This window comes from Solea senegalensis, linkage group LG17 (assembly GCF_019176455.1).
Source record: "Solea senegalensis isolate Sse05_10M linkage group LG17, IFAPA_SoseM_1, whole genome shotgun sequence".
Lineage (NCBI taxonomy): Eukaryota > Metazoa > Chordata > Actinopteri > Pleuronectiformes > Soleidae > Solea > Solea senegalensis.
The window spans coordinates 5,363,918-5,381,852 of NC_058037.1; the positions used below are offsets into that span (position 1 = coordinate 5,363,918).

The window sequence follows — 17,935 nt, forward strand, 5'->3', positions numbered from 1 at the left end:
GACTCTTCATTCCCGTTCACTTCTGCTCTGCCCACCTCGCTGTCTATATGTCAGCTCTTGCTGCCTTTTGTCAACTTATTCCTGTCATCTCATCCATTAAATGCTTCTGTATTCTCTGGGTGGCTGCATTTCTTCGACGTGTCCCCCTGTTTCTGCTGCCTGCCATGGCTCAGTCCTCCATTCTCGCTCTCTCTCTCAGACGATAGACAAAAGCCAGGGAGTAAATTCATGATTTATCAGGTGAAACGTATGGTTTAGAATGAACGAATTACCATCCACTCTCAGCTTAGTCTGAGTTTGGAGAGGGACAAAGCTTTTATCTGTGGCTAATCGTGTTTTGGCCCTGGGGATGCACGGGGATTTAACTTGTTCCCAAGAAAACCTTTGTCTGTATTTCGAGGCAAAGATTGGCAGATAACAGTGCGCCTGTTTCAAGTTGTGGGAGTTGCAGCGTTGTGTGCATCAGGGCATGGCCTGTCAGTGCCTTTGCATGTTTGAGTCAGAAAATGAGCACAAGGCCGTTCCCCCTTGTATCCACCAAGGAGAAAATGAAATGCACAGACACACACAAATGCATTTTCCCCCGCGGCCCACGCGGCGCACTTAGACCAATGGTCATTCAACTGAGACAACGCCTGAACCTCAGCCAGCGCCGGGCAACGTGTGATGCACAAGTTCTGCCAAGCTCACTTTTCGTAATTCTTTGATTCGACGATTCAAAACCAAGGCGATGAGATCATGTAATCCAAAATCAAAGAGTGCGGGGATTGGGATGTTATATAAGGAAACTGAAACCCTCTCGCTAAACAAAGACAAGCCCCTGCAGTGATGTGGGTTGTCACAAAAGTACACAGGACAGAAAGGAGAGATGCACAGTCCTGATGAACACAGACTGGAAACGGATGATAAACGCAGATGAAAAAGGAATTTGGGGACAAGAGGAGAATGGAAATCAGAGAGGGCAATGTTAGAGGGAGAGAATAATTAGAGACAAAGCAGGGAACACACACACACACACACACTCCACACCCACACACAAACACGTGTAAGCTGCAGGAGCCTGTGTGGGATCAGTGAGGGTATATTGTTGTACGGAAGAATGGGACTGCGAGGCACAAAAGTAATCTGGAGCGTTATTGCTCAGAATTTCCAGCATTAAAATGCACAATTTTCATTTTATAGACCTCTTTTGTGAAATATCTCTCGGAAGAATTGTGGATGGTTAAATATTGCTCTAAAAAGGAGTGGATAGGTCTTTTGGGCTACAAGGGAATTTATTCCAACGATCCTAAAACAGAACATTCTTCTGTGTAACGAAGGATGTGTGAAACTTTAAAATGTTATTTATTGAAATGTCTTTAAATTATATGGAAACCTGTTTTACACTGTAACGACGACATCAATGAAAAAACAGACAAATGTATATATATTCTTTGCAAAGGTAGAAATGATGGATCTTCTTAAATGCCTTTTTATGCAGCATTATAAAGTGAAAAGGTTCTTAAAAACTCTAATCCCCTCTTAGGCTGCTCTAAGGGATTTTGACTCAAGTAGTGTAGAAGTTGTTCTACAAACTCAACTACATTATCTGCTTATTCTTAACAGAGACAATACTATTCAACAGAAAACTGGGACTCGGCGCATTAAATATTTGTGAAGGTAAAACACTTAGTGGCTTGGTGTTTTTCAAAATGACCTGCTTGTTCTTGTCACTTGCCTTTGTGTCTAACATTCTGCGGTAGGCGACAACATTTTAATGACGCCTTAAATATCAGCTCCCTGGCAGTCTTTTTGTTACGTCTGGTTTAATTTCTCTTCCTTTTGTCTCATATGTCTATTATTTTGGAATCTATTCACTAAAAAGTATATTAACAAAAGAGCACCAGGAGGAAACGACGTGTGCACATAAACCTAAGTATGGTACAGTAGATTGTACAATTGTTTTGTTAAATGTTAGAGGTGAAATAGAACTTTATTTGGCATTAAATGCACCAGAATAGGCTTTTGTGGAAAGATTACGACTCCATTAGGGAAAGTACCTGGTGCTTTTATTGGTACCTGCTCTGGTGAATTTCCAGACTATAATAAAATGTGAGATTGACATTGATGGACAGCCGGCCACTGATTGGTCAGAAAGCGTCGTCACTGGAAGAGCCCTGAGTGCGACGTCCGACACAAGAATCAAACCACACAATGCTGAACTGTAGATCAGTTCAAATCCTGTTCACCAACATTTAGCAAGGACATCTTTAAAATGGTTTAGACCGATTAAGAGTCGAGTTGAATAGCGGCAACAGATAAGTGTTGTGTCTTTATTGACATTTTGTTACTGCAGTGTCTTAATGACAGTGACAGTAGCTTCTACGGATGCAAAACTTGTTGCCTTGTATGACTGACAGTATCAATAAAAAACTGTAACATTGACTTCTTCCCGACCTGGGGGTTTGTTTATAATGTCCTTCATCGTTGTCACGAGTCTCCCGCTCATCAAATTTTGAGTGACCGTATTACTGACATTTGTCAACAATTTATTAAGGGCGCATTTATGTCTGGCGTGATAATTTCAGTTTGGAATTAATTATCAAAAAAATCAATTATAGTTGGAAATAGTTGTCTTTTGCTCAGTAATGAGAAGCAGACCTCCTGCTGCCATTAAAAGCAGACCCTCAGCTCTTACCTCTTCCCTTTGGTGGACCATCCTTGCAAACACCAATTTACACTCATCCGACTGTTTTGCAAGCAACTTCGACTGACAAACAAACCGCACAACACCTTTGTCGTCACCTGTTCCCTTCCACAGAGAGAGAGGGCATGACCAGATCCGGTAACTGTTTATTGAACGACCTGAGTGCCTTGTGGCAGCTGCTGCTTTCAAGTTAAGCATTGGGAGTGTGAGAAAGCAGTCAATGACTCTGCACCCTGACATGTAATTACTCATGAGATGACAATGCCTTTACAAGGGAGGGGAGAAAAAAAAAAATCATTGTCGAATTACTATCACTGAGTGTCCTGCAAATTACCTGTGCAGAAGAGAAAAAGAAATTACCACGCATTCGATCCCCTGACCCCAACTGCTTTCCAAGACAATGGCAGACAGACTGAAAGGGTAGCAATCTCAGTGGGATAAGTTTGAAGGAATTCAAAGCCAGAAAATTGTGCATTACTTAAACGGAGACACAAACTGAATGGCCATTTAGTAATGATTTCTAAATGGAGACTTGTATCGGATTATAGAAAACAACTATTCAATGCTGATGCGAACGGTAATCGCAGGCGAAAATCACAGGCCATTACACACGAATACTAAAAACCCCCTGTGAAATACAGGGCCCAGTTCTTAAGTACGCAGACAAAACTATGTGCAGCGGCGCGGTCTTGTACAGCCGCGTGACGGCGGAGTGTTAGCACACACGTGAAGCTGTCACTCGCGTGCACATGTGAGTGCCACGTTATGTGGAGTGTCTCGGTATTTCCCCGGCATTACCGTGGTTGAGTTGCCGTTATGAAACCTGTCGGACTTTATCTGTTCAGAGCACGGCGAAAGACAGCCGACGGCAAAAGAAAACCAGAGACAGAAGAGATTAGCATCACCTGCACTGGCACTGTACCAAACCAAGGTCATGCCAGGAGAGGAGCCCCCCCCCCACGTCCTTGATGAAGACATGCAGCTAGAAGCTGCAGGGCTGCTGAGACATAGGGCTGAGAAGAGGAAGAGATCAGCTTCTATTTGTTGTTTTTTTCAGTTTTATTTTAGCCTGTGACGCACAGCTGCATGCCCGGACACGTAAACTCCACATCTGGTATTGTAACACTAGTTATTTTTCAACACTGTCTACTTGTTGTACATCTGTTTCCGTCCAATTATGTCCTGCTGCAATGGCACAATTGCACCTCGGAGATCAATGAAGTCTCATATTATCTTTTGTCATCCCAACTTCTCCTTGCCTCAACAGCCACTTTGTGCCCGTGTTGGTTCCCTGTGCATCTGCCGTGCTAAACTAAGTGAAATTAAAGAGTGAGTAATAACGAAACAAGAGAAAAAAAAAAAAAGGATAGAGAAGAAAGGGTGGCCGCTCCTACGCTGCTAACAAGGAGGTGTGGATATAGCAAAGACCAGAAGAGCCAACTCAATTTAATGGACTGTTAAGAAGAAGCAGAATTTTTTCCCCTTACCCTCTCTTCTTTCTCGCTCACTCCTTTTCTCACCCTCTCACCAGGCTCACTGAGCAGCACATCTCTGCTCCAAACAAAGAGAGTGCCTGAGTCTCCAAATGGAGCGGGTTACTGTTTGATGACCCCATTTGTATTCTGCTGCTGTGCTGCTCCTGCTGACCTGGGGATGAGAGATACAGGCAGGCAGCAGCTTTATCTGGCCAACAGGCCACCCTTGGTTCCTGCCTCTATCCTCCTCTTTCTTGCCCACTGACCGAATGCCTCTTGGTGCCTTTCAATCCCTTCCCTGAAATGAGCTGGCCAGATGTTACACAGTTACCTCCTGCGAGACAGTGGGTTTGAGTTTGGTGTGCTTCTCTTGTGTGAGCTTCTCTTGTGGGAGCACAATTTCTGTTTACGTTACGATGGCGCCGCGGATGGTTGCCTCGGTGTGTTGGTGCGCGTTGTTTTGTCTTGTTTTGTGTTTTAACTCCGTTTTTTGCGATTATACCCGGAGCTCTTTCACCAGAGAAGAGCTCATGAACATCAGGGTAACAGCACCAGCGGACTTATTTCCTACTGCTCTTTCTGTAGTGCTCTTTTTCATCTTTAAAAACATTTATATACTGTGTATATATACGTTTACTGTTCACTTTAGAAAATGTTGTATGCTTGTTATGCGCCAATGACACCAGAACAAATTCCTTGTATGTGCAAATCGTACTTGGCAATAAAGCTCTTCTGATTCTGATTCTGATTCTGATTCTGATTTGGGCAACTAATTGCTCCTGTAAGATGTTTTACTATGAACAGCAGTTAATGATCTGTTTGCCTTTTTGGTGGTGGTCCTTGATTTACAAAAAAAAAAAACAGGAGGTGTCCAGTGGGTTTAATGCTATAATTCCATTACAATGAATAGACTTTCATCAGTGAAAGGATTGCGGATGGCATTACCTGAGGGGAAGTGCTCATTCACTGGCCAGTTGTCCACCTGCAAGGTGGCGTTTCCCCCGTTCCTGGTGAACCGGACCAAGTGGTATTTGCCATCGTTTATAGGCGTGTTCAACTCCTTAACGCTGATGTCCACCGTCCCGATGTTGAACGTCACAGCAACTTTGCCTTCCTCCTGGAAAAGAGACAGAGAAACCAAGAGATGATGTCAGAGCTGATTTCAGAAGTGAAAGCACCCAATTTGTTCAATCGACCACCGTCGTTCACCTGATACCACTCACTATGGGTTCCCAGGCTATAGAAAGTTAAACATTGACCAAAATAATTCAAATATAAAGTGTATTCTTTGGTCCTGGGGATATATAACATTTGAATTATGTATATTTATTTGTAAAATACAACATATGGCCAAAAAGTTAATTTGTAAAAGGTTAATGTTGAGCAACGTTGTTATAACTGTCCGTGTACAGGATGTTAGGAACTTCCAGTTGCACTCTTTTTAAAAAAAAAAATACTCTTTAATCTCAATGTGACTACTTTCATTACAAAGAGATCGAGTATCAAAGGTGGACAAATATGAATATTTCAGCTGCTTGTCCAACTCTCACACACTGCTGTGCGTTAATGAATTAATTATACAAGAAATTACGAGTAAAACGTTCAATAAAGCAGTTGGAATGAATGGCTGGCTCATACCGACGGTGAACGAGTCAGAGAACCTGAGGATGCGAGCACACTACACTTCATTATACCAACTGTAATGTGATGAAAATAGGCTGCCAGACGAGATTGTAATGATGAGTAATGCTCCATGCAGCCCGTCACTTCAAACCCGGCTGGACAGACCACGTCTCTGCAGCAATTCTCGCGAGCTACACAAATACCGTGTGCTTTGTTTGGCTCCCAAATGCTAAAGCAAGCTCCACCGTGTTCATAAATCGTGACGCACATCCACATCATTTCCCAACTCCTTTCCCATTGACCCCACTAATTTTCATGAGCTGCCAGCGTGTTTTATTGTGTCTGCTTGTGTATTCATGGGCATGTAGGCGTTACAAGCAAAAGGTTTCAGAGCGGGGGCAGAGCTTGGGAAAGTGGCGAGCTGTGTTTTCTGTGTCATTTGTTTTAATCCCCCACAGGGAATCTCTCAGTGTAATTACCTACTTTAGAAGCTTGGAGAAGAGGGACTGTTTCTCATAACAAAATCGAAATTAGGAAGGCTCGCACAAGGGGGCAGACACATATTGTTAATTGATCAACTGAAACACTGGCCCCGCGTCACTGACTTTTGCAACACAGACCTTGATATAACGTCAAGCTGAATTTCAACAGCATTTCAAGATTATTACAACTTAAATGACCCCACACTTGACCTTGCTGACCTCTATTTAATGTCACAGGCTCTTAATACAGTAGAAGAGCACTTAAATACGGCAAACTATACTTAACACGACCCCCTTGTGTTTTTACGACCTCGGATATACCGAGCTGAAGAGTATAATATTATATGATGCCACTAGATTATGATAGGAAGCTGCAGAGTACAGTCATAAATGAAATGTGTCATTTTCCTTAGACGTTTAGTTTTGTTCTCACAGGGTGCTGAGTTTGTTTATTCTGCATTTTTGCTGTTGTTTTCATCAGAGAAAAAAAAAAAGAGCTCAATAAGGGACAATTATTAGCTTTTAAATCAAGTTTATCCCTTTATTTCTACCTTTGCAGTGGGGCAACCAGCCACAGGGAAAGAACACAGGTCTTTGTTTGGTCCTCTAAATTAGGCAACCCCTTTTGTTTTTCTTGGCTTGTTTTTTTCTTGTTCTGATTTTAGGAGTAGTTTGTCCATCAGTTGCCCCAAAGAACGCGGTAAACTCACTTTGTGTGAAACATCACATTTTATGTGCACACTTTAGTCATTTCGGAAGACCTGCACTATACTCACAGTTGTACTTGCGGCTCAAACAGCTTCTGTCTGTTCATAAAAAGACATGCAGCGTGGCATTACAGTGCGCACATCATAACGCAAGGGACCACACAGCGCCTCTCCCTTTGTAACAATCCTCAGCTTGGCTAATAATAGAAGAAGAATGGCACTAAAGACACGAGAAAGCCATCTCCTAAAAGCAGAGTTAGTGCTCGGAGTGGGACTCAAGACAAGCTGCATATTAGAATGTGCACTTAACATCTCTGTCAGAGACGCTGCAAATGGTGTCTTTATTGAAGCAGTTGTCGTCAAAAGTCAGAGCTGCAGCCAGATGCATGAACACTGAAAAGTACACAGAAGCACACGCTGCTTACGGAGCAGCAAATACACGCACCTACTCGGGCTACGGCAAGCAAACACATGAATATGCTGATAACCTAATGTGACAAGGTGTGTGTGTGTGTTGTAGCGTGAAAAATACTACTCAAGCATCCTGGCCCTTCTGACTAACGACAGGACCTTTTTCCTTGAAATGAAAAAAAACCAACATGTCTGAGCGCGTGAAAAGCACAGAGAGTCACATCAGCTCTTCTTGTACATCTGCTGTGACCTTCAGCTCGGCACTCCGGTGCAGTCGCATCAAAGCCACATCGCCGAGCCACTAATACCTCGAAACAAAGACTGATTGTCACCCCCGTACCTCCCCCCCCACCCTGCCCAGGTACAAACAAACAGCAAAACACAACAATTGTACACCTCTGTAACCGTTGCTGAGTGCCTTCAGGCAGAATGCAGGGAGCAAACTGTGTGCGACGTGGCTCCACAAGAGCAAACTTCTGCCTCCTCTCTTCCCCTGTTGTCCGGCTACCCTCCCGCCTCTGTCACCCACACGCCTGCTCACCCCCACGTCGCTTAGATGTTTGACTGACAGATCCAATTACGTTTTTTATTGGCCTGTCGCTCGCGAGGCGGGAAGGCACTTCATTGTCTCCTGAGCAAAGGGGGAGGGAAAGTGGCTATTGTTCTCCTAGTGGAAAAGATGATGGCCACAATTCCAGGCGTAAACAAATGCGGCACAGAGAATGGCTTGCAAACACACCCACAGGAACTGAGCATGACGCTAAAAAGACACTAATGATTGCATTATAAAACTAGACCTTCAACATACTTTTAACATATTAGTCCAACTACAATTGAAATCAGATTTCTCAAAGTTGGACCAGATAATGTAAAAAATGTAAAAATAACTATTACACACCTTTATTAGGACTGGCACGTTTGTTTGAACTTGAAGTGTATGTTCTGCCAACTCAAAGAATAGAATATTTCAAAGTTTACTGGGGCAAGGACAGACAGGGACAACTGTAGCTCAATTTAACTCCGCAAGTACTGACTGAATGACATGTAGATACACACATGCAAACATGTCAGCATCAAATCGACTAGTTGTCTTCAGTAACTTTCCGAACGGAACAATCTAGAAAACAAACCCCAGTTAATTTGCTGGTTAAATGTGCCAAAGCCTTGTCAGAGTCTGTCACCGCCCCCGTGCTCTCGTTTTAATGCCATTCACAAACTGTACTTGTTTTTGGGTTACAGGAACAGATCAGTTTGTTTGTGCACCACTTCAGCGTTCAGTGTGTGTGTGGGCTTGCTGCTTTCGCACTCTGTGTAACTAAAACTGATGAATGAGGACCACGCATCAACACCCGACCACCCTCTCAATCCCACGCTGCTGTAAGGTGACTTGGGTTTGGCACGGGGAGCTCCCGTCTGCCCATGTGACTTCACACACACACTGACATCAGTAATCAGGACCGCTGCAATCCAATTCAGGGCCGATCAATGCCTCCGACACACAGTGCACCCCCCCCCCAGGCTGAGTGAAAGAGAGAGAATCACTCAAAGCAGTGGTGGGCGATCACAGACAGCACCACAGCCCATTCGTGGGCAGCTGCTGGAAGGAGCATGAGCCACTTACAATAGAGCCCATCCCCATCTTCTGAATGGTCATTCTGTGAAGCCGCAGTCCCCAGACAGATAAATACAATTGGAGGCCATTTTCTGAAGGTGAGATGGGTAGAAGCACGTTTGGCTCCATGGGAGAAAGAAACAGAGGTGGAGAACGAACGTATGTAGCAGTCACAATAAGAAGATGTGCATTTAAAGCATCTTAAGGTCATAAAAAAGGAAGCTCCCCCCCCTGAAATGGTATTGCGTTGCAATGAAACCTTGATTGAAATCTAGTACGGGCAAAGGCTAGTTGTAGTGGATGACTCCAGTGGGTCTATATTAGGTCTCAGTTTGGAGGGAGGAAGATCTAATATCAAGAACGTGAACATGTCCCGGAGTGGGAGTTTGGGTTACATATCCACCCTTTCATCTGACATCAGTGCTCAAGTTAGCTCCTGCGGTCGGGGGGTGGGGGGGGCCATCAAAACTGGATCATAGAAGCAGTAGAAGCAGAATCAATAGTGGATAAGGTAGGACAATCAAAGAAATCCTGGATTGATGCACCTGGCCTTCACAGTACCAAAGCCATCCATCGTCGGTAATTGACAGAGATAGCTCATAGACAACGCGGTGATTTGTAGCTGTCTGTTCTTGTGCGTATCGGGCCCTGGAGTCCGAAATTTGCTAAAGGGTATAGGATGTTAGAAAGTGCTGAGGAGAGGTCTGTGTCTGTGCGTGTACGCAGCCTTTTCGTCCGAGTCATTTCTTCACGTATAGAATGTACCGACAACTTGACAGGCCCAAGGCAAGACAAGAACCGGGTGTGTTCTTGTGGCCTTTGAAAATGAAAACGGAAAATACTACCAGTGAAACTGAAAGACATAAATAGAGGAGGATGTCAGCGTTATAGATTAAAGCACAGTGTGAATTTCATTGATTGCATGATCATCAGCATGATATAAAGATATAATATGCAACATTTCTGCATTAATTAATTAATAAAACATTGATGAGATTAATGTCATAGAATTTTTTAATGAATGTACTTACATTACCTAAAACGTCTCCAACACCCATTTCTATTCGGAGCGTTTAATTTCCCACTTCACCCTTCTCCACTATGAATTTTTATTATTCATTAACAAATCCCATTAAAACTATCAGTATAATACGTTCACCTTCCGACGTAACTTATCACGTTTCAAAACACATATGTCTCACACGTCATTACAATAAACATGAGCATTCCTCGTTTATGGTAAAACAGCATCACACACTAAGAGAAACGTTGGCCAAGATTGCTTCTTAATGTCACCTCCATTTTATTGGTGTGGCAGGAGAGATCGTTGGTAACATATTTCAAAACCTGAGAAAAATCAACCAAAACTACAGTATCCCAATGCCAAGATATCACGCGGTTCTATCGAGCTAAATATTTAATCGCGTCTCAAGGGCAATTATCGACTTTGTGTGATTCTTTAATAAAGGACGGCAAAGTCTTGAAAGAGAAGCGAGAAGAAATGGATATTTGAATGTCACGCATAAAGCACAATTTGATATACGGAGCACGGCGGCGACGTAAAGGCGCCAAAAAGGAGACTCACTTTGTGAAGATATACTCTTTGGTGGGACTGAATAAAACACTGCAGACACAGTTTTACGCTCTCATTTTTAAAAGCAGAGGGTGCAGCGTTCCGGGCTTTGGGCTTTGAACAGTGACAGTCTTAATGCACTATTAAAATAAACATGCTACTGAACACTGTGAAATTTCATGAATCATTAATTGGCTCGAACGTTCACTCAGACATTCATAATCAGGAGCAGAGATGTTGTGAGAGGTGATGGGGGCGGAGACAAGACGCTGAAATATTGATCACTTAAAAGAACCCAGATCTCTAACACACACACACACACACACACACACACACACAGGCGCCGTACTTCACACCTGAGAGCGCGAGCAACAGCTTCACTGAATGGACAAGGAACAAAATGGCTTCCACCTCGCTTTACTTAGTGCTACTGTGGGTAATTGCTGTGGTATTACCAGTGAGTCCATTAGCCAGTTGGTTAATGCCCAGGAGTGCTGGCTAGTGTCAGCTCAGACCGAAGAGGACGAGTCATTGCATTTTTAATCCAAACACAAGCAGCGTGTTGCAGAGGAAGGTAATGGCTTTGACTCCTGCGCTCGGGCTCAATGTCAAACTCCAAGCGCCGCTCTTTGATCCTCTGCCGCAGAATGTGAATCGCGCAGGGTCAGCCTTATCAATTATTTACACCCGCTCTTTCTCTATTTCCTGTTTGTCCGCTCTTGTGGCTGTAACTTGCCCTGACACTAATGGCGGACGGCCCGGTGAAAACATTTATCAATGTTACCGCAGAAGTCCTCTCGCGCGCCCGATTATCACTTTCAACATTTTGGGACTTAGAGTACTGACACTGCACTGATCGTAATCGTCGCGAGTACTTAAGACAATTTACTGCATGTGTCTCATTGCCTCAGTAAAGTCATTGTCCCTGAAAGAAACTTTCTCCGCACTGCTATCAAACACGGACGTAATTGTGAAGTAAAAAAAACGGCGTTAACAGTATTCTTACCTGTAATTAGTTTGCTTTGAAAAAGCAGACTGTTTTTTGGGCAAAGCGATTGTTTCCCTCAGTAATAAACTGATACAAAAATGCATTTAATAAATTATAATTAGCAGAAATAAAAACAGAAAAACTGCAAGACATCTGGCTGATACACACATTTGGCACTTTAATGCTTCAACCACACACCTTTTTTTTTTCTTTTTAATAATCTCACTAATGTTATTCACTCTTTTTTTTGCACAGCTTTAATAGTATGCAACCTCTGTACCAATTTGAACCATACATTTTGTATCCTTTTAATGATGAAGTGGTAAATTGGGTTTAAATTTGTTGAAAGGAAATAATTGCCCATTTAAGCTCCCATTATTGTAAACAGTCTGATACTGCAGACAACTATTCATACTATTCATTCCATGCCTTCTGTGTAATTATGTATCCTTATACTGCATCTATCTGTGTGCACACACACTCACAAACACACACAGTATACTGTGCAAAAGTCTTGGATTGTCATGATTGAAAAGGAGTCTCATATATCAGAAAGCTGTCCATTACTGTCCCTCATACAACATGTGTATGTGCCGCTCAAGCATGCATTCAAAAAACTTGGCTTCACAGCAGATCACAGCAAAATCAGCAGCGTTAATTAAACTCTACTAGTGTTAAACTGAACACTTTCAAAGTGTCTATATTGGTCCACTCTGAATCGAGTTAAAACAACACTTTTGAACGTGTCAAATATTCAACAGTCGCAGAGTTGCAGCATATAGCATGTATAGTGTTAAAAATGAATACCATTAGAGTATGTTTTAACACTAAACTGAGTTAAACCATAATTATAGACAATGTAAAATATGACTTTTTTTTTTTTGCATATTTTAACAATGGAAGGGCCAAAACGTTTCCTGTGATTAAGTGATTTTGCCCATTTTTTCAGAATAACTTTCATTATCTGACAGTTATTTACAATTTACTGCACGGTAAAAAAATGAAGAAAAACAAAAAGTTTTATTTAGAAAAAACACTGAAGCTGTACGTGAAGTCTTTCCCACTTTAGTAAATCCACAACACAGGTCACACAATACGAAAATATGGCTCAATGTAGTTTTTTTTTCATAGTTTGTCCTATAGGGTCTGTAATAAACCAACTTAATCTGTTTGACTATGAATACAACTAGTCTTTTTTGACTAATAATAATAGTACAGGGACAAATACAGGTTTTATTAATTAATATTTATTTGGGTTTTACTGCAGTTTCAGGAGAGCCAGAGTCGTGGTATTGTTCAAGTGTAAGGGTAGGTCACACTTAATCCTTGACACTCTGAAAAATGGGTTGTTTCAAAACTACTAAAATGCTGGACGTGTTCCAATAAAGGGAAGGAAGGAGAAAAAAAAAGATACTGTGTGCGGTCATTATAGCTTCTAACACATCTAATGGAGGCCTAAAACTTTTATGCAGTATTGTATATATATGTGTGTATATATATATATATATATACACATATAGTAACACTCAGTGAAAACATGTCATTTTGGATTGCAATAATAGAAAAATGCAATTTAGAGAGAAAGAGGGCCGATCCATTCATAGGTGCTGAGTGTTACACCACAGAGTGCATGATTATGCATGCTGCATAATAACAAGCTAAACCACAGTAGCGTGGCAAAACTTCAGCCATGAATTTTCATCCGCCTGACCTGCTGGCACACTACTTCATTTGCACCATTACAATGCAGCGCGTACAAGCCATGAAATGAGGCCATATGCAAAGGCAACGGTCCTCAGTCGCCTCTCACTCACGCAAACTCACCCACTCACTCACTCACTCGTTCGATATTGCCATGACCTTAGTCATACTCGGCTTGGACTGATGTTTTGCAACAGCTGCTCAGAAGTTGCTGGGCAGGAATCTTACATTTGATTTTATTTACTCGCTGCAGCTTCAGATTTAATTCCATTCCATGGTAGCTCTGTCCCAGCATCCATTCAAGATAAAGCAGGTTTTGCGTGACCTCACACTGCGCTGTGTGGCACCACACGGTCCTCACATGCCAGGGGGCTCATTTTGGGGGGGAAAAAAAAGAGCCAATGAGTGGGATTTGTGCTAGATGGAATAATATGCTGTGAAAGTCCATTAGGGAGTAAGCTAATGAAATTGAAACAGCTTGGTGATCAAATTAGAATCTGTTCGGCAGATATTTAATTTAATGTGCTGCTGAATTTGAGCACTTTCTATTTGGTAGCCCAAGAATGAAACCGCGGCCAATAAATCAAGTGGGGACACATTTCGTCCTATACAATCTCTCCTCCGCTCATTTTTCTGAAAAGAACAACTCTACAATGTCTGAATTTGGAAAGAAATAAAAGCGGAAAGGCAACTTAAAGCTGCAGTGTGTAATATTTGATGATTTTTTTGTTGTTATTATTCTGATTGTTCGTTCTTAAGCCGTGTTTCCGTCATGGTACAGTTTGGTTTGGTACTGTACGGTACGGTTCGGAATGGGGCAGCCCTTCCGTTTCGACTGAGAACGATACCTTTTACTTGGTAGGTGGGGCGTGTGCTCTGTGCCCGATGGCTGCATCAGTACGTAGCGCGACGTTTTACCGGTTTTTAAGAACGAACGACGACATCGAACGTGACACAACAGGAGGACATCCAGCAGCTCTGTCTCAAGCTTTGTATGAGAATAGACTGTGGGCGGCACCGGTGGCAAGGCAGTGACATTTTTGTGATGCCCAATCAGCTAACTGTCATGGGTTCACCTGAACAGTACCAATACACTGGTACCCCAATGGAAAATGGAGGGTTTTTTTTGTACTATTCTGAATGGAAACCCAAAAAACTCTGTACCATAATGAATCAAGCCGTGCCACTTGGTGGAAACATGCCATTTGTGAACACAAACAATGTGATATTATCTGTAATCTGAAAACAGCCTCTGTCGGACCTAAACGAGGGAATGTTTGTGTGTATACAGTGGCAGCGCAGGCCAAGATGCATTTGTCCCGTCAAACTGCCGAACGACCGGCTTTGCTGAGCAGCAGAATTCACGCACTCCCACCTGTTTGCAGCTGTCACACGTAACTAGCATAAAACAAATCACTTTCTGTGACACAGCATGAGAATGTCGTGGGGGTGGCACGGCATCTAAAGCATAGAAACACAGAGAGCTGATCATCTTAAACTGCATCGTGTGCAATCGTGACAATGGCCTGATTTGTTTATATTCAAAAAGCCATTTCAGTGCAATTTTGCATTAATGTGTAAAAACAGACGAGTAAGTAAAGAGAGATCGACGTGCCACGAAGAAAACAAAATTACAAGTAGACCTTTTGAGTGTTATTTGCCACAGAGAACACCTTCCGTCACGATCACATGCATCACTGCAGCTGCCTGGCAAAAAGTCACAGGGTGAAATGATTTGAATAGACACAAAAGATGTCAGCTTTATTTGAAGAGCTGCCCTCTGCATTTCACATGCTCTCCCTACCATGTCTGGCCTCGTATGCAAAGCATAACCACACTGGTAGAAAGGGGAAGGCGCAGGGGGGAGAGGAAAAACTAGTAGCTATCACAGTTTGCTGCACATCACAGCCGCTGACAAAGTGGATGCTAATTACTTAAGCAGCGGATACAGATTCGTCTACTTTGGGAAACGCTGTACAGAGTTTGTTTGTTAATGAAATGAGATGAACCACGTTGCTCTGTTGTCTTGTGTGTGTGGCAGCCATAAACATGTCTTTGAAGGCTGAGCTTGGACCCACAGTTCACTGAGTGTGAAAGAAATGAGAGACAAAGACACTGAGGGAGAGAGAGACAGCTTCTAATCCATCTGTTTAGATAAACATACTATTCTGGGAAGGCACTTCCAGGCACCAACAGACGGGCTGACGAATGTAAACACTCAAACGTGCATGTGCATGTGCATGTGCACAAATACACACAGGTTTTTTTTTTTCTGTTGCAACCCGAGTTTGTTCAATGTCGTCTCTGCACACTGTGTTAAAATTAGGAGCGCTAACACCCACATGTCCAGGTACAGCTGTTAAAATGCTAATGGGACGCATTTATAATAGGCAATGTTCTGGTCCTTCACCAGCTCTGTCAGTGTTAGATTGTGGAGGGCGAAGAAGAAGAAGAAGAAGAAGAAGAAGAAGAAGAAAAAGAGTGGAGGGGCGGGCGCTTGTTTTCCAGTCACGGGAGATGATGAGGCAGAAAAAGGGGCCTCCTCTGTTCTCTGCAAGGCAATATCGGTGCCAAAACTAGTTGGACCGCTCCAAAACAAGCTGGCAGCAGAGGGGTGGGTGGTCTGTTGCCAAGGGTAACCTGTCTGGGATCAAGGCTCTACTCTCCACCTTGGCCTGCGGAGGTGACAGGGATTAAGATGGAGGGAAAGAAACGATAAGATAGAGAAAAGACGAGTGAAGGCGAAAATGGACGCGTAGAAAAAAAGAGAGCGGCGGTGAGGTGAAGAGGAAAAGAGAGCGCTGCAGAGAAACGATTAACTGAGAATAGAGTGCATTAGGTGTCTCGCTCCCAGCCGTGCTCCCTTTTTCTTCTTCTCCTTTCAATTTCTCCGTCTTTGATAGTTCACTGAAGAGGGGATTCATTTTATTTTGATTTGTGATTCATTTGGTTTCAAATCCACCTAGTCTCTATATGATAATATCAATTTGTGGGTCACTCTGTCACTCCAAGCAGTGAAGACACCAATCGCTGCTGTTTGAACTCGCAGCACTTGCAGTGTTCAACTCAGAGCGAGTGTGAGTGGATAAGAAGACTGTGTGACTTTCCGGGTTGCCAGAAACACTTTCTCGAAGGCTGTATTTGCAGTGTTTGTGTAAATTTGCCACACAAAGCAAATACCCGAGGTAAACCAAAGAACTCGTGTCCCTATCATAGTCACATGTCACCCTTTAGCAGAGGTACATGCAGGTAAATCATGTACTTGGAGCCCTCTTGCTGTGCCGCGCACTTAAACCTCAGATAGCTCTAATGTAACGTATGAATGAGTAGCAGGATGGACGTGGTGCAGCGGCAGAATCAAAACTCTCCTGCAGCGACGACACACTGGGCAACATATGGCATCTCTGTGTGCATGGCTGTCAAACCAGCTTGATACTGGTCAACAGTCCAAGTCTCACTTTGCATTTATTCATTTGCAATTCATGAGCACATTCGGTGCATGAGAGCTTTGTTAAATCATGCAGAACCTCACCAAAGTCCCAGGAACGCATAAACCGGTATGGTGAGATCTGCTGATTGATTAAAGACGACTTTTAAGCCATTGTGTGATCACTTGTTAGACGCCATCCATTGTATTATACTCAAGTCATGAATAAAGTATTATGTAAAAGAAAAATATTGTTTTTTTCCCCCCACCCCAACATAAACACAAAAACATTTTAGATTTTCTGTAAGATAAGTCAAGCCATCAGACCCCCTGCTGCTTAACACCGTGGGGTATCCCAGCATCTGTCGAGATGTGTCAAAGCCATTTAGAGCCACTTTCATGTCACTTTTGAGACTGAGAGGTGATATGGAAGGAAGACACGACGGAGAAAGACTGAACAACAAACACAAGTATCCAAGATTCAGGGATAGAAAAAACACAGAAGAGCCAGAAGAAGGGAGAAGGGAGAAGGGAGCACTGAAATGGAGACAAGAATTCCCAGCATCTAAAATGGCTGAACAAACAGGAGGGAATCTAGGCCGTTCTGTCTCTCCCACCTCAAGGAACATTAAGGCAAGTGCCCTACTTCTTTAATGCTTTGGACACTTTCAGGGCAAGCTGTCATCAAACCGAGACTCCCGACACTATCACAGATTACTGTGTGAAAGTAATCAGGCGGCATTTGAATTCTAGTCAACTTATATTCCTCCCTGCGTGCTTGTCCTTCCTTGTCAGTTATTCTTCATAATTATTTCTTCCTTGCTATTTTCGAAAAAAGACATTCTTATTTTTCTTCGTGAAATTAATTGACCCAAAAGTAATAAGGCACGAATCATCTTAAAGGCAATTTTCTTTCCCACAACGTTCAACTGCTGAAAGATAAGTGCGTATCAAAGGCTCAGTAGATAGCCGTCACTGCTGCTCTCCTCTTTTCACAATTAACCGGGCTGCCTGCAGAGAAGAGGCATGAAATCTAGGTGACTGGAATGCATGAAGATGCCAATGTAATTCTGAAAAATGCCATTAACGTTAATCAGGGCGTCCAAATGATTGATTTCAGCGGTGCATTTCCTGCATGTGTGTGGCCTTCGTTCGTATGTCAGTGCACACGATCAAAGATGTTTATCAAAATTGAGATTATAGAGGATTCTAATTGCATGGGAGGGAGAACTGCGATGTGCAAACATGAG

At 42.9% G+C, this 17,935-nt stretch overlaps 1 protein-coding gene across 12 annotated transcripts in view; it reads right to left on the reverse strand.

The window, feature by feature from the left end:
- The window catches only part of LOC122784154 (neurexin-3b), a 279,349-nt gene that overhangs the window by 40,735 nt on the left and 220,679 nt on the right, over window positions 1–17,935 (reverse strand). For all 12 annotated transcript variants that reach the window (XR_006362148.1, XR_006362147.1, XM_044049273.1 and 9 more), the window contains one exon: window positions 5,107–5,278. Coding sequence is in view for 10 of the 12 variants with exons in the window: in XM_044049273.1 (XP_043905208.1) it covers window positions 5,107–5,278 (172 nt within the window). In the remaining 2 variants the exon portion in view is untranslated. The remainder of the gene's footprint in view (window positions 1–5,106; window positions 5,279–17,935) is intronic.